At 35.4% G+C, this 20,603-nt stretch overlaps 1 protein-coding gene across 2 annotated transcripts in view; it reads left to right on the forward strand.

Moving 5' to 3' along the window:
* The window catches only part of stxbp4 (syntaxin binding protein 4), a 34,077-nt gene that overhangs the window by 4,739 nt on the left and 8,735 nt on the right, over nt 1–20,603 (forward strand). Inside the window, exons 6-20 of one of the 2 annotated variants that reach the window (XM_082151168.1) lie at nt 1,282–1,361; nt 2,414–2,543; nt 2,864–2,996; nt 3,743–3,849; nt 4,009–4,207; nt 4,332–4,410; nt 6,964–7,061; nt 7,755–7,851; nt 8,033–8,145; nt 8,543–8,632; nt 8,786–8,851; nt 14,175–14,351; nt 14,920–15,036; nt 16,154–16,203; nt 18,947–19,101. In XM_082151168.1, the coding sequence (XP_082007294.1) occupies nt 1,282–1,361; nt 2,414–2,543; nt 2,864–2,996; nt 3,743–3,849; nt 4,009–4,207; nt 4,332–4,410; nt 6,964–7,061; nt 7,755–7,851; nt 8,033–8,145; nt 8,543–8,632; nt 8,786–8,851; nt 14,175–14,351; nt 14,920–15,036; nt 16,154–16,203; nt 18,947–19,101 (1,691 nt within the window). The remainder of the gene's footprint in view (nt 1–1,281; nt 1,362–2,413; nt 2,544–2,863; nt 2,997–3,742; nt 3,850–4,008; nt 4,208–4,331; nt 4,411–6,963; nt 7,062–7,754; nt 7,852–8,032; nt 8,146–8,542; nt 8,633–8,785; nt 8,852–14,174; nt 14,352–14,919; nt 15,037–16,153; nt 16,204–18,946; nt 19,102–20,603) is intronic. The other variant, XM_082151169.1, reaches the window with a different exon arrangement.

Raw genomic sequence — 20,603 nt, forward strand, 5'->3', positions numbered from 1 at the left:
TTGAAACTACTGCGGAAAAAAAGACACCTACATCTTGGATCCCCTTGAGGTAAGCTAAAACGTACCAAAAATTTATTTCAAAGTGAACTATCCCTTTAAACTATTATAAACATTTCTGTTAATTGAAATAAAGCTGAAATAAAATAAATTATAAATAAGTGAAAATTTCAATTTGACAACAAACTAAAATAAATGTAAACTAAATTATTTACTGAAAATAAATAAAACCTAAAGTGGAAATAAATATAAAAATAGCAATGTTTAAAAAAAACTGAATAAACTGATAAACAAAGCACATAACAAAATTACTAATAATTAAAAAAAATGAACATGAAAATTTACTACATTTTAGACTAAAATTTACATGAAAACAAAAAAATGTAAAGGTAATTCAAATATTAATAAAACTAAACTAAAATCTGAAATAACACTGCTTCTAGATTTGATCTATAGAGTAATTCTGTTCTAGCAACACAAATTTGTTGTTGTTTTGGCACTGTCTGCTTAGCCAGAGGTCTCGGTTTTGGGCAGTTGTCAAGTTCTTTCTGTCTGTATTAGTTTAACTCGAGCTGGCATTTTGCTGGTCTCAGTGACTTCCTGATGAGCACTTTTGTTCTCTCGACAGAACAGCTGTTGACGTATTTGGGCCGCAAGTCTGTCATATGTGTCCTGGGTTAAACCAGCTGGGGTCAGGTTTAAAGCTGGAACGGTGTTAAAGGATTATCCTCATAAATAATGGACAATCAATCACCTTAAACAAACTGCTTCAGTACAGTACACAGATTTTGGGAACATAATGTCAAGAATTTAAAGATTACTGCTTAGATCACATTTCAGGTTTGGAAACAGTCCGGCTTTTAAATTTGATGCCAATTTATCTGTGATTACGTCCGTAATCTAATTAAGTGCTTCTAAGCTTCTTTGTGGACTAATGAGGAAGTTTCATTTAATGGGAGTTGACAAATAACTTGGGACTGTCTTGCAAAATGTAGGTTTAATAGGGGTGTGTTCATTATTTTTTGTGTATTTTAAAAACTAAGAAGAATAATATCATTCAGCATTCTCCTTTAGAACATAACAAGTACATTCATAATTATGTAATGCATGATTTTGCAGAAAGGAAAGCCCACATAATGTTTACTCTCTCAGAGACAGAAAAAATTAAGTAAGAGTGTTAGTCTGTACAAAAGCCGTCCTATTATGAACAACTGGAAAATTATGGCTCCAGGAAAGGTGAATGTATATATGATCTTGCATGTTCCTTTATATGTTTATCATTAGGAGGGAATTTGCTGAACTAATGGAAAAATATGGCTCGAGCAATAGTACCAGTTCTGGATCAGACATCTCTGTTTCCACAGGTATTTTCCATTACGTCTATCACTATACTGCATTTCAGGAGTGAATGACTAATGTCTGATTTTGAGAGAATATTGAAATGATGGACAAAAACAGCCTACAGTGTTGCCAACTTAAAAGCTTTAGTTTAGTTCTTCCATAACATCATTTTTCTACATAAAGAGCCAAGCATGCATCAGAATATACTTGAACCAAAATGTATCAGGATCAGTAAGATTTTTTTAAAGAAATAAATACTTTTATTCAGCAATTATGCATTAAATTAATCACATGTGACAGTAAGAAGTTACAACCGTTTTCAACTGTGATAATAATTAGAAATGTTACTTGAGCACCAAACAAGACTGGAGTAATGGCTGCTGAAAATTCAGCATTGGCATCACAGGAATAAATTACATTTTAAAATATATTCAAATACTACGGAAGCCCTGAACCGCAACGTATAAAAACCCCCCAAAAAAACCAAAGGGTAATGCCATGTTGTAAGATTAACACCTGTAGAATTTCCTTTTGTTGCAAGCCCAGATAGACTTCACGAGCACATTTCTTTATACACACACACACACACACACACACACAAACCTCTATGGAAGACTTCTCGTAATTTTGACTGTTCTCAAAATATTACGATTTTATTCTCGCAATGTTTCAGCTTTAATCTAAAAATGTTTCGACTTTAATCTCGAAATGCTAGAATTGTTGTTGTTTTTTGTAAATGATTATTTATTTATTTTATGTTGCTGTTCAGTGCTTTCGTAAAATACAAATCAGTTAAATTAATAATAATACAGTTTGTATTTTTGATCAAATAAATGCAGCATTGGTGAGTGTTGGATACTTCTTTTTAAAACATTAAACAAATCTTTCCTACCCCAAACTTTTGAACATTAGTGTAAACATAAATAGGTAAAAAAAAAAAAAAAAAAGTGTAGGTTGTTCTTATTCTAAGTGTACTGTGGTATTTCTATTGTAGCATTCATTTGTGTTATTTTTAAGTGAAAGAGTAGCAAAAGTTTAGATTGAGAGTATTAAAAATCAAATCTCTTGTCTTCAGGAAAGATGACCGACACTGCCTCCTCCTCCTCATCTTCCAGGTCAACCAGTCCTCTGCTTCTGAGCCCTAAAGACCCAAACCCAGTATACACCACTGCCTGCATTACCTCCCCACCTCCACAAGTCTGCACGTAAGAACCAAAAGACACACTGTAGATCTAATTCAGATTTTATCCGGTGCTTTATTATGATCCTTTCGCATATACTTAAAAAAAAAAAAATTCTACTATCAAAAATGAATGACAGAACCCAGCAGGTTTCTCACACTAATGCAATTAATAGTGTCCTGATTGAAGAGTTTAAGCCTGAAAACACCGGACCTAGCCCGAGTGAGAGTGAAATCCCACAACAGATTAATTTATGGTTATTGAAAAAAAAAAAAACTAATCACCTCAGGATTCATTGTTTCTGCTGTTGATCCTAGCCCTTATCTTAACCTCTCTTTCCCCAGAAACTGCATGATTCAGTTGATATGTGTTGCCAAAGGGACAGGATTAGGCTTGGTCATCAGGGGCGGAGCTAACCGTGCAGAGGGGCCAATGGTGTTCGTTCAGGAAATAATGCAAGGGGGCGACTGCCAAAAAGTATGTTTATGTATTATTATTGTTAATTTGTAAAATTGCAACAACAAAAAAAAACATGTAGGGTCCTATTTTTTTTTACATAATTTGCTTGTGAAACACTGTAGTACTTTGTGAATGAAGTGAAGTAAATTGAGGTGAGGTGAAGTGAGATAAATGAAGGTGAAGTTAAGTGAGTAAATTTCACGACTGTTGAAAAGTTTGGGGTCAGTATGTTTTTAAAAAAAATAGATGAATACTTTATTTAGCAAAGATGCATTAAATTAATCAAAAGTAACAGTAAAAATGTTACAAACAATTCTATTAAAAATTAATTGTTCTATTTAACTTTCTATTTATCAAAGAATGCTGAAAAAACACAGTTTCCACAAAAATATTGAGAAGCACAACTGTTTTCTACTTTGATGATAATAAGAAATGTTTCATGAGCACAAATTAGCATATTAGAATGATTTCTGAAGGATCATGTGACACTGAGGACTGGAGTAATGATGCTGAAACTTCAGAGTTGCCATCACAGCAATAAATTATATTTTAAAATTCATTAAAATAGACGACAGTTGTTTCAAATTGTAATAATATTTTACAATATTACTGTTTTTCTGTATTTTACAGTATCACACATATGCTTTAGTGAGCATCTAGACTTCTTTCAAAAACAAAACTTTTGAATAGTAATGTAAGGTGAAGTAAATTAAGCTGAAGAAAAATTTAAATTAAGTAAAATGTTTTTCTCTTTGTGACTCTAGGATGGGAGACTAAAGGCCGGGGACCAGCTCATATCCATCAATAAGGAGTCTCTCGTTGGAGTAACACATGAAGAAGCCAAAATCCTACTCACTCGAACAAAACTCAGGTTAAAACTCAGACATATGTCTATATAAACACAACCTTTCAAGACAATTTTCCCTGCATGACAACATAGGAAAAATATGCAGAGTTTGCTTCTGTCCAAGACAAATGCTGAAAGACTGAAAGGTCATATGTTTGCACATGTCACTGTTTGACCCTACAGACCAGACCCTACAGTAGAGATAGCGTTTATCAGACGAAGGTCTTCTTCTGGCTCCAGCAGTGGACCCCACAGCCCCATCTCCATTCAACCTCCCTGCAGTACAACTCCCCAACTCAGGCCCACTGGAGTTCTCATTCCCAAGATAGCCAACACCCCCAACTCTGGAAGTGAGACGTTGCCTTCTGTAGAACTTACTAAGGTAAGACATAAGACTGTGGCTGATTCCAGTCTGGTAAGAGTGATTCAGTAATGCAGTAAATGTTCTTTGGCACTGCTTGAGATAATGCTTTCTTAAAGGCTTCAATTTGTGTCTTTCCTTACAGGTACGACCAGCAATAGGAAAGCCTAATCTCACCCCCGTGTCCTCACTTGAGAGTGCCTGCACCACAGTAGCCAACTCTGGTACTGGTAACCTGTATTCCCCCTATAAGAATCCCCTAAGTTTAATACTAAGTTTGTGTCATAAAGTAGGTTATTACAGAATATTATCCAAAGGAACACAAATAGTACAGTAAGGATCATACAATGAAAATACATGGGGGCAAAGAAGCATTAAAATACATTAGTTTTGAAACTATATACATATGCTGTTCTATATGCAGTCTCAAAACGCATTTCACTCCAAAATCAAAAGAAAAAAGTTAACAAAAAAACAGCGTAAATTAAAATGCTATAATGATATATAAATACTTGGTACCGTTTTAGTTTAGGGTCAAATTCTCACTATTAGGCAAAAGTCGTAGTTAATTGTTAGTTGATAGGGAGAATTGGACCCTAAACTAAAGTTACCAAATACTTTACACCTGAAATACTTACATTTGTCAATTAAACAACATATATATGCGTCAATACTTTAAACAAATACAAGATGGTAAGTGCTTTACTATAATTAAATTTTGCTTTAAAATAGTCAAAATGAAAAAATTCAAAGATCTTTTCTGTGGTAACAGTATGCCACAGATGTTGCTATCTTAATTTGTATTGAACCCAGAACTAACCATAGGCACTCCTATTGTTATTCACAGATGGTGTTGGACTATCTGTGCAGTGTTTCACATTCTAATGCATTGTGAATGGAATTTTACTTGTGAACAATCTGAAACTCCTAGATAAGGAACGTTCTGTCATAACCTGGATTAGACTACCTGTTCAGCAGACGTTTAGACAGCCATGTGCCGATGAGATGCTGTGTTTGTAACTCAAAATAGTCCAGCTGGCATGGTTCTGAAAATGGATATTAGCATCAACATGACATAACTCCAGGTGAAATCGAGGATCCCGAGGTCTGTTCAGGACAGGGTTTCATTTCATTGACGAGAACCTTCCATAAAGCTCCTCTCAGCTGTGATTTCAAAGCAGATTTAACCAGCTGTACTGAACAACAAACATGAAATATGAAATGAAGAACATTACTGTGACTTTTTTTAAGAGTACAGTATATAATATCTAATTGGGAATACCTTATAAGGATCATAGTAAGAACAGCATGTACATATTCTATGGAGCCCCTAAAAGGACATGGTGAAGAAAAACAATATGAGATAGGAGGAATAATTATTTGGAAATGGTTTTGCGTTCTCTTTCAAATGTTTTGCGTTCCCACCGAGAAACTTTGCGTTCACTCGCAAAGAACACAAAAGTTTTGTGAGCGAACGAATACGTTTTTGCGAGGGAACACAAAGGTTTTGGGAGTGAATGCAAAGTTTCTCAGGGGAACGCAAAACATTTGACAGAGAACGCAAAACCATTGACTTAATATTTTTCCTCCCATCTCATATTTTTTTCCACCACCATGTCCCCTCTCCATAATATTCAAGTCTCAGGTAATGAAAATGAGTGACTTCACATTGCATGAAAACTTAATTAAGACCCCCTTTTATGTCTCATTTGTGAAGGTAACTGTCTGATATTATTCTAAAAGGGCTTTGAATTTCCAAGAAATCATTGTCAGGAAATAAATCCCCCTCCAAAAAAGATAAATAAATAAGCGGATAATGAATGAGTGAACAATAAATGATGAGATAGTGAGTTCACGGTCAGAGCACACACCTATGAGTTCAGTTACACTTTGCAGTTATTCATCGTAAGAGGATTTGACAAGGTTGCCACTATTTTGAGCAAAGCATTGTGCTTTCTCTCCAGTCCACAGGTCTGGTCGGGGTTGGGTTTATGGAGGAAAAAAACCAGCCTGTTCAAACAATATTAATTCCTGTTGTACACAAAGCATTTATACAAGCCATAATAAGGGATCAAATATAATGGTGTAATATTTGAATGAGAGTTTAAATTGTGGACCCGAAGTGCTTCAGATGTTTTTGGAGTAACACTTACACTACTGTTAAATAGTACTACTGTTTTAAATGTTTTACAAAGAAGTCTGTTATGCTCACCAAGGCTGCATTTATTTGAAAAAAAAAAAAAATTGTTACTGTCTTTACTCTTCAATGCATACTTGCTGAATAGAAGTATTAATTTCTAAAAAAAAAAAAAAAAAAACTCACTGCCCCCAAACTTTTGAATGGTAGCTTAAGAGTGTATAAATATCATTGCATTAGATCCAAAATATCATAGCAAATGCCTTCTGCAAACAAATGATTAATTTTGAACATGTTGCACTAATGTCTGACAGCTAGAAAGTGGATATATTTTGAACAATACATATTTTTGTAAAATGTTTTAATTGAAAAGTGTGAAAAAATAGTTTTTCTATATTTAAAATAAATACCACTTGGTTTGATATTTTGTTATATAATGCAGAGACACTTTTTTGCACAAATACTTGACTGGGCCCCCACTGTGAGCAATCTACTCGGATAGATTATACTCCCATTGAGTTATGTAAGAGTCTTACTAAAATATGTGATGTGCTTCACAAAAATTACAAACAGCTGTTTTGCAAAAAAAGCTTTTTTTGTGCAGTTTAACTTATTTGGATTCTCTTTCTATTTTTCCCAGATGCGACCGCTGCCTGTAATTCCAGCAATACCTGCAGACCCTCAAAACCTCCATCCTCAATTCCCAGCTTCGAACTCAAGCCCGAGAAAATAGAGCAGGTCTGCATAAGCATATCCTTTCAATTAGAGAATGACGATCAAAGTACCGAATTACAGACACATCTCATGTTTACGGCAAGGTCAAACGCTGGTCATCTCCCCCGGCGGACTTTAATGATTAGTTACCCATCAGTGTCAGCACTGTATTGATCTTTTTTGGTTTTACTATCATGTGTGGAGGGAAGTTAATCCCACTGTTGAACAATATGTGCAGTTAGCGTGCAATCCCGTATCCACTTCTACTGTGGTATGATGGGAAAATCAATAGAGACTGTGCCACAGCTTCAGTGCAATACAGCGCAGTCTGTAGATCTGTTGATATAGAAAATAGTCTAAAGCATGGACAACTTTTAGAAAGATTTTTACTCCAGAAGGTTGTTTTACAGTTATATATATATACAGTATATACTAAATGTGTAAAAAATAATCATTTTTTAAAATAATATTTATTGAGTGGATGAATTAATCAAAATAAAATGTCATTTAAATGGCAATTCATTTTATATATATATATATATATATATATATATATATATATATATATATATATATATCTCATTAATATTTATATTATATTTTATACAAAGACATTGAGGCGTGTGTATGTGTGTGTGTTTGTGTGAGAGAGAGAGAGAGAGAACCAGTGAGCACATTATGCTGGTGTAACTAAAAGGGCGATTGTTCTGTCCACAGACACTGGAGGCACTGGGATTGAAGCCTAATGACTCTCAGGTCCTGACTCTGAGAGAAAGACTGCGTTTGAACCCAGGAGGGACAGTGGCTTATGGCGGTGAGAATCATTTCTGTCAGTCCTCATTATGTTGTAGTGGTTTATGTACTGGTGGCTTTTTACCTCTCCTTACATGTGTGCAGTACATTATTCCAGGTTTGTTTAAAAAATAAACCTCTAAACCTTTTTTTACATTTTGTGTGACTGAACATATTTTCATAATACATTTTTCTCCTGTAAGATTTTGAGAGTGTGGCAAAGGAACTCTTTAAACTACCGTCCAAGTCTGACTTGGAACAGGAAGTAGTGAGATTGACATCAGATGATCTCAGTGAGTCTCCATCAAACCCTACAGTAAGTGCAAATGATTTTAATTTTATATATATAATATTTTTTTTGTCAATGTTTTTAAAATTATAATTAATATATTATTTATATTGAATATTACTTTTATATATGATATATTATGTTGTTATCATTTTTTTATGGAACCCTGCATATGACATGCGGACAAAAAAAATTATACTGTATATATGTATATCATGGTCAAATTATTACATGTGGCCACGATTTAGTAAAACGAGTGAACAATTTATTATATCGTGCTGATGTATTAGTGAGTCATGGGAACGAATTTGTTAATTCGTGGCCACGATATACATATTTTTCCTGCATGTCTTGCGGGGCTCTGTATTTTTCAGCGTTTATAATATAATATTTATATATATATTATTATTTATTATTTTATAAGCCATCGTTATCAGACTCTGATGATCTGGATGAGATGGAGAGAATAAGAAAAGACCACATTGAGGCCTTGAGAGAGCTCAAGAGAATACAGGTACCACTATGACAATAGTTTTAAACACTGTCACATGCTGGAACGTGTGACATTCATTCATGTGTTATTGAGCGAGGCTCTCATTAATCCTATTTGTGAGAATAAGTGAGCTAACTCTAATGCTGACTCATGTGAAGATCTCTGTTCTAACAGGATAAGCTTGCAGAATCCGAGAGCCTTAATCATAAGATGCAGCAAGAACTGACAAAAGTTAAACAGGTACGCAACTCATTCTTAGGCCTGTTTCGCACCGTAAGCAAAGTAAATGGCACACATTCATTTTGGTGCTCACATTAGCAGGTTACAGTATTCACACTGCACGTGTGCACATCACAACACAATGCAAAAGCTGAGCTGCAAGAAGAGTTTGCAACCTATTTATCAGCACTTTATTAGGCAACAAAATAATTGAGCAAATCATTTTTTTTTAAGTTGTTGAAGCAAGTTCTACATGCAACGACAGGCTCAAACAGCACTTTATAATATAACTAAATCTAGACAAATTAAGCAGTTTATAACTACAATAATGGGTTTGACTTCCTTGATGAAAGCTCAGAAATAGCATGATTTTGCTGTTAAACAAGTGTGAAGCAGGCCTTTTACCTTAAGTTTCCATACATCTTATTTTGTTTAGTTTTTTTTGACATTGTTACCATACTGTGTTAGATATGCCACAGGGGGGAGCTCTGGCCACATGTACCATTAGACCCTTAAAGGTGAGATTCAGGTGCTATGTACATGAATGGTAAATGCTGAAAATGCATTATTTTCTTAGAAGCCCTGTACAAAAAAAAAGAAATCTATGAGCAATATCCAAAAATCTATTTTTGGTGCGTTGTGCTCACTATGGAAGCTTGAAACACCCACATTAGAACATCATGTGGGAGATGAAGTATGTAGGGCATTGAGGGATGGCAATCGGTGTTTGGAAATAGTTATTTTCTATGAGTTATAAAGAACAGGCTCCCACTAGCCCTTTGGGTTCTATCTCAGAGCCACAGAAGTGTCTGTTACATAAACCCAAACCCAAAGAGCTTCAGGATTCAATGCAAGATTAATTTGACTTGGTTTTATTAGACCGTTAATAAGATAGCAGTACGTTTTGATCCTTCTCCTGCGTGTCACTTGGTCAAATTTGTGTTGGCACAATTATGTTAGATTATGCTTAATGTTAGGGGTTTGTTTAAATTAATAAACTTAAGTTTTGCTTGTATGTGCTACGGACGTGAATGATACATCAAATCATGTGATTTGTTGAGAAGAGGTGTGCTATAAACTTTCTTAAGCAATCGATTTTCATCTTGAATACATTACTGTTCAAAAGTTTGGAGTCAGTAAGACTTAAAAAAAAAAAGAAATTTATTATTTTATTCAGCAAAGACATTAATTTAATCAAAAGTTTAATTTAATTTTACAAAAGATTTCTATTTCAAATAAATGCTGTTCTTTTGAGGTTTCTTTTCAATCCTGCAAACAATTATCATGATTTCCTTAAAGCAGCACAACTGTTTTCAACATTGATAATAGTAAGAAATGATTCTTGAGCACCAAATCAGCATATTAGAATGATTTCTGAAGGATCATGTGACACTGAAGACTGGAGTAATGTCTGTGTTTTAAAATATATTAAAATGAAAAATAATTACTTGAAATTGTAATGAGATCACGTTTTTACTGTATTTTTGATCATACAGCCTTGGTGTGGATAAGAAACTTAAAATTAAACAAAAAAATCTTACTGACCCCCAACTTTTGAATGGTAGCGTAAGAGTGTATAAATGTCATTGTATTAGATCCAAAATATCATAGCAAATGCCTTCTGCAAACAAATTATTAATTTTGATTTGTAGTGTACAATAAAATTGGGCAACAAATATCCCACAGACTTGCATTGAAAGAGACTCTGGAGTCATATCTATAGACCAAAATATCATAGAGACTTGTTGGTGGGCTCTTTTTGACTTTGCCATTAAAGGTACAATCTGTAATTTTTTCGCATTTTCAAAACAATAACAAAGACGAAGCTTGATGACGCTATGAACGAGAGTGGAATGATGGGAGATGTCGTTTTCACCATGCAGAGATGTGTGGATAATAATTATATATCAGCTAATAAATACGTTTAAAACAATCGTACTAAAAGTACATTTGAACAAACCCACAGTATTTGCAAGTAATGGCTAAATATTTTTGTGCGACACATACTGTATTTAATTTCACTGCCACAGACTTGGTCACCAGATTTGATAAATAGTGTTACTTAAGTACAAACAAAGTGCAATATAACTGTATGTGTACAATAAATAATATATATTTGCTTAACTGTCTATTAAAAGACAGGTAAGCTCTATCAAGTCCAAGTTTGTCGCGAAGCTATCTCCATCCTGAAAACGCCATGTCGATATTGATCCTTGTTTTATTTCTCTAGCCTGCTTGCCTCAGTTCATTACGGTTTTAATTTTTCATTTTCTGTACTCGCAATCAATAATCGTGAACCATGATGACTGAACGACACAACAGCAGCGTGCAAGATACTATCATAGATATATAAATACATAGATGCTCATTGGTGGCCTATGTTAGCGACCCATTGAAATGGCCACTAATGAGGAATCTATGTATTTACATCTATGGTTTCTACAAGCAGAAACCGAGGATAGAGCGAATATTACGTTACTGATAGGCGACAATGACAAGGGACGAGCCATTATTTAAAAATGGATTTACAAATCCTTGGGAACTTTTGGGATAATGTAAGAACACAACTGCATGAAATATGTCACACTGTGAAAGTGTTTTTTGAATATTTTATTACAAAAATCGTACATATTGTACCTTAAAGCAACCACATAGCAACATGTAACACGTTAGAACACCTTCACATTGTGTCGGCAAGTTTTGGGCAGGAGGCACACTTTTCATAGAAAATATAAAAACTAGTTGATATGTATGGTATATGGTGTTTGGTAAACTATTAATGCCCTCGTATCGACCCGGCTGCTGGCGGTATCGTTTCTCTCGCAAAACCATTCGACCGCAATTTCACTTGCGGTTGACCTTAAGAGATGATCTAAATAAAGAGGAAAATGCAGTTATATCTTTATCAAAGAGACGCACTGAATGTTTGGTCAGCTGTTCGAGGCCCTGTGGCGTTTCAATTGGCGTCAGGGTCAATGCAACTTCTGTCTCCCCTTCCCAGAGTGCTTTGCTCCAGTCTGCAGAGTCGCAGCTGCACCCTCTTGGAGCACTACAGAGGGCTCAGTTCGTATCCAGTTCATCATGTTGGAGCGCTAATAGATGTAGTACGTTCCCCGTGGTGTGAAACCAAAGCTTTTTAAAGCCCTGCATGTTTCTGTAAAACTTCGTTCTGTAGTGCTGAATCCTTTCTGCTCTCTTCACCTCCACCCACACTTTACCTTCTATATCTGCCATTAGAGCAACAGGTAGGCTGATAGGCTTTTCAGCATTGAAGCTGTGGGCTTTTAAGCCTCCTCTCTTGCAAGAAATGTGCAGGCAACATCACCATCCACGCAGTGCACACCCGGCTACATTACAGTAAAACGTGTGCGGGGGCAGCAGTGACCGGTGTGAGGTGTGACTTGTGACTGGTCCATGTGACCCTTAAGATGAGAACTCTCCATTTAAATCTTATCTTTGCATTGTGCTCTGGGGTAATGGATACGATAGAGAGTTTGTTTTGGTCTTTGAAGAGCCCTGCACTAAAAAAAATAAAAAAACTATGATCAGGGAGTCAGCCATTTTAAGGGTATCAATGGCAAAATCCTACCAGTGCACTGACATATTCGCTCCATTAAAAGTCCCACAATGCACCATGAAAACCAGGGAGCATTGATGCTCACCATGTTCCCTTATGGAAGGTCTGAAGCACAAAACATAAATCACGTGAGCCAACTCACTACACATAATGACACGCAATAGATGTTTATAAAAAGGGCTGATTCACGACCTTGGAAGCTAGGGAGCGAATCGAGAAGCACCCTATATTTTGTTTTGTTTTCTCATTTTAAGAAAATCTTAACATTCTTAAAAAAATTCTAATAATTTGCTTTTGAATCAAAATTGCGTATATTATTAACACTTTTGTTCAGAGAATATATATTAAATAAAATCTTAATTTTCCTACACAAATGGTTTTATTCTTGATTTAAGCAAAAATGTAATAAAATGCAGTGATATTATGTTTAAAACGAGAAATATATATAAACACACAAACACACAGATACAAAAGCTGTCAAATAAAAACTGTTCTTTTGAATGTTCTGTGCACAATAACTTTTATTTTGAACTTTCAAAGCAGCACAACTGTTTTCAACATTGATAATAATAAGAAATGTTTCTTGAGCTCCAAATCAGCGTATCAGAATGATTTTTGAATGATCACCTGACTAAAATGATTGATCATGTACTGAAAGTACAGCTTGCCATCACAGGAATAAATCTTATTTTAAGTATTGGAGTTTTTACTTTATTTTTGATCAAATAAATGCATCCTTGATGAGAATAAGACACTTCTTTCAAAAACATTACAAACATCTTACCGACTAAATATATACAATATGTGAATATAATAATTTTGCACTATTGCAACCACTTCCTCTTGAGACTCTAAGGCTTAACACTAGCTTCCGAAATTCATTGAATTCTTATTATTTTTTCCCCCAGCCATGTTTTTCACGATTTCCGGGACAGATTTATATGTGCCTTTGAATTCAACATTCTTTGAAAATTACATTAACTGTAACCAATGCACAATCCTTATAATAAACTTCAGATATTCTCCATAATGCATGGACATTAAATGGATAAGTGCTAATTTATATGCCTCTCTGCTAGAAAATAGTCAATGTAAGATCCATCATGTCTATTTAATAAGTCAAGTTCTTCTTTCAGTGAGCAATTATCTGTACCCTTTTCATAAGTTATTCTCGGTGTTTAAAATAAGTTAATAGTGCTCATAATGAGTAAAATGTGTTTTTGAGTCTTACTCTAATAGGTCTGCAATATGAAAGTCACGCATAATTGTGAACCACCACACACTGCGCTCATCTTTAGATCCTCACCATGTGATTTTCACATTTTTTCGTGTCACCTGTTCATTAAGAGTGCTATCATATCCCGCAGCTGACCCGGTTACCTTTCCTTTGTCTGATGACTATTGACTGATGCCGTGCTGACAAGTATCCGATGTTGTTGTGGTTTTCATTAATGCCAAAACACTTTTCGATACCTGTATTATGTAACCGCTTGTTTTACTGGTTCTAGTCTTCCAGTACCAACAGAAACTTGTTTGCTCATGTCTTGTTTTCAAGCCTCTTTAAACAAATCCAAATGTTTAAGTTAAAAGAAGCAGAGCTGTGCTTTGTCATGCTGTGGGGAGTCATGGGGGAAGGAGGGGGGGGGGATGAGACTGTACAGGCATTTCTCTTCAAGTGCAATGAGTTTGCAATGTTAGGGGGGAAGAGCCCCTGAGCAATGTAGCGTCCTACTGTACGTGCATTCTCAGCAAACCCCACTGTTGCAGGAAGCAAAATCTGCAATGGAGGAGAGCCGATCCCTGCGGACCCGGATCCATCTGGCAGATGCAGCTCAGAAACAGGCCAGAGGAATGGAGATGGACTACGAGGAGGTCATCCACCTCCTGGAGGCTGAGATAGCTGAAATGAAGTCTCAGAAATCTGAGCAACCCGGCCAGGGCAAGGTATTTCACTTTGAGAGTTTTACACTTAGCCTTACCTTCTCATTCACAATCCACATCCCCTGCAAGTCCCACTCCGGGTTTTTCCTCTCTCGTGTACTACAAAAAGTAGGTCACTGTTTGATTTGTATTATTCAGTAACAGGGCTGATGTGCTGCGAAGGCTTTAACATGATCTTGCAGGGTGACGTGGGCTGATGAGGCTATTTTTGAAATATCTGGCTAGCAACCTTGCATGTCGCCAGAATAAACTTATATTTGATCACAGCATTTATTTTATTCATAAAATGAATGATTATGTAGGATAACGTTTTTGTTGCAATTGCTTTTGCGTATTTTTTTTTATTGCACTCTGTGTTATTCTTATTTTAGCACACCCTCCTTCAGGAGTTAAGCTAAAATATAAGTACTGTATAAAACACTGGATTGACAAAGCAGTTTACCATGTCCAGTGGCACATCTGCCGTTTTAATTGCAAATTTATATTAGACAGTTTCTGAATCCATGCCATTTTAATGTATAGAAAAAAGTACATTTTGCTGTTAAATATGACAACTCTAATATTCACACAGGATGATCTCCAAGATCTGAAAAAAAGGATTTATGTACTTGAGTGCCAGCTACGAAAGAGTGAAACTGTAAAGAAGGATTTTGAAACCTCTACGGGTAAACTTCTGCAGTTTGTGGAGGTGATGTATATTCATTTTCAATTAAGTTTAACCAACTGCACAATGAATTCACATCCTCTTTTCCTAACATAAGGTTTTACCATACAAATTGCTCATGTTTATTTGGCTCGGGATGTTAAATGAATTATATTAGGATTTGCACTTCATATGTTGATTTGTCAAAGAGCAGCCTCACTCTTGTCCATATTTAGTTTTCTCATTAAACCAGAAAAGCTTAGCCAAACATGAGTGTCTGGAATGCTCTTCTGATGACAACCATCAACACAGGCATATATGAAGTGGGCAAATCTAGTCACACAGGCATAGTGCATTTACTTCATCTTTTCAACTGCTCTTACAAACAACACAGGCATTTTTTGAACTAATAATTCATATTGTTAGCAGAGAATCTGCAGTAACCCTTTTATTAGGCGCCTATGGAAAAAAAGAAAAATGTCAGAACATAAAAAGAACATGACATCACTGTGCAGTTCCAGATTCCCATAGCACTCTGTTGGACTGCATAAATCATACGTTTGTCACAGAACACAGAAATAAAAATATCACCGAACTTTTTTAATTAACCTGTGCTTTACATCTGTCCACTGCGTAAGAATATAATAGTATATATTCCAGAAGTACATAATGCATAAGCACACTGAGTCAGCCACACTGAATTGATGTTGTCATAAAACAAACATAATGACATGTAAAGAAGACAATAATATGTAATTATGGTTTGAATGTAGCATTGCACTCTTTATGGTTAATGGCACTTCAGTAACTTGTAAAGATCTGTTTACTGTACACTGGACACCATGCATCAGATATGATTTTGATTGCAGTTTTACTGTTATGTGAATGTGCTTGTATACCTACAGTATATACAGTATGTCGCTTTACAGGTGATTATTTAATTATAAATGTTTAATAATTAAAAATATGTAACTTTGTGCTAGTAGTAAAAATATATATAGTAATAATATTATAAACTATATAGTAATAATAATAATAATCATATAAAAGTAGTTTATTATTATTATTATTAAAAATAAAAATTGCACAGTTAAATCTTTATGCATCATTAAATCATTCAACTATGGACTAATCTAATCACCTGCATTTTAAAACCCCACAGGCTGTCCAAGGCTTCCTGTCTGAAAACCAAAGCGGTCCAAGAGGCTACAGGTGAGATCATTATTCTTGTACTCACGTCAGTCTTTTGTAAGGGCAGACCTAATCTCTAATGACAGCAATACTGCACTTTGCTAGCAACAGGTGTGTAGAAAAGAATGATTTAATAACAAAGACACTTTTCCTTTAGGGACCTTTACACAGTCATTAAAGTTTGCCTTTGATATTCTAGGAGGCAGTGTATTCACGAGTGTGTAAATGGTAACTTGTGGAGTCTTCTGCCTTCTTTTCTATTATAAAAGAGACTTTGGTGGCACAGACAGACAGGGATAGTTAATGACTAGAGGTCAGTACAACACCTTCCTGTGGCAGTGATGTTGATTTGGTCCAATCAACATGGCCCCCTGCATTTTCTGCCCTTTTCTCCCTAATGATCATCCCCACCGACCGAAGAGGCTGCTGTGCCTTCGTCTATTAGGGCTAGAAAATATTACACATGTCCTCATAAATCAAAATGAAGGCTGTCAGCAATTTGCAGCCCAGATTGTGTATAGGGTTTTTCTTTTTGAGAGCGGTGCATGATGTTAAATGACCATCAGCTGAGCTTATACTCTAACATGCATCAAGCGAATGAGGGATAATTATTTCATGCTAAATATGTATACATTTGCATGTGTTTTCTCAGGCCCATTTCACACTAGATGCACAAGCATTTTTTTTGGCACCCATGTTAACAGATTAGACGCGTTTCAGTGCGGAGTCTGTTTTTGCTGTGCTGCTCACGCTGAATTAAAGCCACAGTGCATTTTTCTTGGTCCCCCCCCCCCCCCCCCCCCCAGCCTCAAAAGCCTGTTTAAATGATGCAAACTAGAGGTATATCGAGTAGTTTCAAACAAGGGTCCTTTGCACCATGACCTTTTTTCCCTTGGTCGAACATTATTAAAGTTAGAGCTTATTTAGAGATATCAGCCGAATGGCTTAGTGCAGGCGCTAATGGATCCAAGGTTGTATCTCGTAAATTACCCCACTAATAATGCCCGGAAGGGAAATGTCACGGGTGGTTGCAGGAAGGCAGACGGAGACGAGGATATATTTCCAAGAACGAAGGTTTAATGTAATTAAATACAGGACAGCGGAACAGGTAGCAACACACACTAAATATAACGGAGATCGGACAAAGACTGACTGAACAAACCGAACTCAAATACAAACACAGATGACACTGATTAACGGAATACAGGTGATACAGCTGAAGTAAACGACAGTAACCACAGAAACGAAGGAGTGGCGGGAACCAATCAAAACACAAACTTAAAGTCCAAACAAGCACTGACACGTGACATGTGGCTCGAGGTCATGGTGCAAAGGACCCTAGGTTGAAATTACTCCGAATCATCCCTTTAACTTCATCATAAAAACTACGTGTATACAGCATGAAAAATATATATCATGGTTCCTATAAAAATATAAAGCAGAACAAAACATTTTCAACATTTAGAATAATAATAGGAAATGTTTCTTATTGAAGAAAGGATCATGAGACACTGAAGACTGGGGTAATGGCTGCTGAAAATTAAGCTTTGCCATCACAGTAATACATAACTTTTTAAAATACATTAAAATAGAAAACAGTTTCATAATAATATGGTTATTACTTGAATTTTTATTTTATAAATGCAGCCTTGGTGAGCATAGGAAACTTCTTTCAAAAACATAAAAAAAAATCTTACGACCCCAAAAATTGGAATGGTAGTGTAAATAAAAAAAATAAAAAAATATCTGTCTTAGAAAATCAGGATTATTGGGCTACATTAACAAACAGCTGATACATTACAATATTTCTAACAAAATATAGCATATTGCTCTGAAAATGGCATTCTACATTAATTAAACACACACTAATATTATAATAAATAATTTGCTGTTTCTTGTAATATATTCCAATCAGTTGCTATGTTTTCCAAGTAATTCAGTAAGTTTCAAATCAGACTGTGCAGCAAATATGTCTCACACACATGCAATAATTAAATCAGTCTAGTCCAATTCATCGCAGTTTTGACCTGAAAGTGTGGTGGTTTCATAATATGTTTTCATAACACTGGTCCATCCATGTCAGTGGGTCTCAATCCCCTTCCCCAAATATCCACCCTTTATTAGAGTCATGCTGGGCTCTTCTTTTATGCCAGTCTGCCCAGCATGCTGTGTTCATTTCAGGTCGAAGGGAGTGAACTTTTCTACAGCTTTTATAACAAGTCAGCTGAAAATCAAACAAGACTGACACAGTTTTCAACCTGATAGAGTTGTTTTTCGTGAGAACAGTACACCATAAAATAAAATAAAATAAAATAAAATAAAAAAGCATTTGTATTTTTATTAAAAATTAAGCTAAAAATGTATTTCGATGGTCCTCTTTAGACATTCTGTTGACTCTATATAACATTGCACCTACATGTCAACCAACTCTCATTAGAGTATTAGATGAGTATTAGTAAACTGTGAGGGTAAGTAGATTAAGTTGACATGTACTTGCAAAGTTAGTCAGGAGAATGTCTGTTGGAGGACCATCAAAATAAAGTGTTAGCAGATATTAAGCACAGTCTATTAATACTCTAATGAGAGGTAGTTGACATGTAGGTGCAATGTTACTTATAGTCAACAGCATGTCTAAAGGAGACCATCAAAATAAAGTGTTATCTACCAAAAGGTTTAGCGGAAATTAGGTTAAGGTTATTGCTAGCAAGTTCAAATGTCTGAAATTGCTTACAGCATCTTTAGCATTGTGGTCTTTGTCTCTCAGTTCTCCCAGCGATCCGAAGTTGGCCACACAGTCTCAGACCTTGGCATCTCGAGGTGGGAAGAAACCACCCTGGACTGCATCTGCTCTTGCTGTGGAAGCTAAAGAACTAACTCACGCTGTCAGAAGCCTTCTAGACCTGGACTGTAAGTATACAGGTATGTTTTCTGCTTTAACATGAAAACACACATCACACCATCTACCTGTCATGTAAAAAATGTATCTTACGGCACCAGCAATTTGAGCTATGCTGGATGAGATGTTATCGTTCCTTATTAAAAGGTGGATGCATAATATTATCTGTTAACAAAACTCTATTACAACAAGAAACAGACTTTGGCAACAGCTTTAGGTTATGATCTCATTTTTAAAATGACTTTTTGACTTTGGTTTACCCTAAGAGCCACACTCAGTCTACTTATTTAGCCATTGCATGAACCCCTGATCCCATTCAGCTTTGTAATTCTCAGGAAAATATTTAGCTTTCTTTCAAGCAATGTTTGACCTTGCGCAAATGCATTTAATGACCTGTAGAAGTCAAAACATTGGCAGTCTTTCCATAATTCCGACTCATTATGAGTTTATTAAACCAGACGTCATTATGACCAAGATACTGCTTATTGTTCACATTTATTGAACCTATTAAACATTTGTTATGGAACATCTTTCTCCTTTTACAGCAGACAGCCTAGTGATCTACATTTAAGTACATTTAATTATCTGCTTGTTTGTTGATATATAGAACCATATCTTAATCGTGAAATCTAAGCCATTTAGATGTATATCGTGAAAAAATAGGTCAATCCCATAAGAAAACAATACAAGGTGTATTTGCTGCTAATACAAACCTTGTAGATCTGGTTCACCTCACTGCTTAAAACGTTGCCTGGATACGAAGCTGCTAGAAAGCAATCGTCTTTGTTTTTTGTCGCAATTGTATATAATTTCAAAGCTACACACAGATATGCACATTTAGAAATGTGTCAATGTTGGGATAACATGTAAACTAAAATGCATTTTTTTTATAAATTTTTTTATTCACAACAATGATTGTTCCTGTCATCTTGATTTGACTGACAGTGTTTACTAAAAGAAAGAATACGATCTTGCTGGCCTAGTTAAATTGATCCAGCTTGTCAAAACATTACTGATAGCAGTCCATCCAAAGCGCAAGAAGCTGCCTTTTCTTTCTAAAGGTTTTTTCCTAATTAACACTGGGCGTCCAATTCAGCCTCATAAAACTGAGTCATGAAGTAGAATGTCAGGTATTAAAAAGAGACCTTATATAGTGAAATTTAATAATAATATAGTCGGATAGTAATATTAACCAAAGTGTCCTGTTCTTTGTATCTCAAGAAAGCATGTTGATTGTATTCCTGCTTACAGAGTGGCATGATTTTCTTGTATGTTAAAGGAAACAGAGAGTTCATGGACTCGCTGCAACTCAGACAAAACAGCATCTCTGGCCTCCTCTTATTCACTGAATACATGGTCTAAACAATGAGGTTATTCAATGATGGCCTTGTTTTTCATCCATTTTCTCTTTTTGTCAAATCGCTTTTGAAAGAACATTATCTGCAGGGAATATTTTTGTGAATTTGAATAGTGAAGTTGATTAAATTATACACCTGATAGTTCCTTCAGGATTGAAAGCTCCAAA

This window comes from Leuciscus leuciscus, assembly GCF_965113295.1.
Source record: "Leuciscus leuciscus genome assembly, chromosome: 21".
Classification (NCBI taxonomy): domain Eukaryota; kingdom Metazoa; phylum Chordata; class Actinopteri; order Cypriniformes; family Leuciscidae; genus Leuciscus; species Leuciscus leuciscus.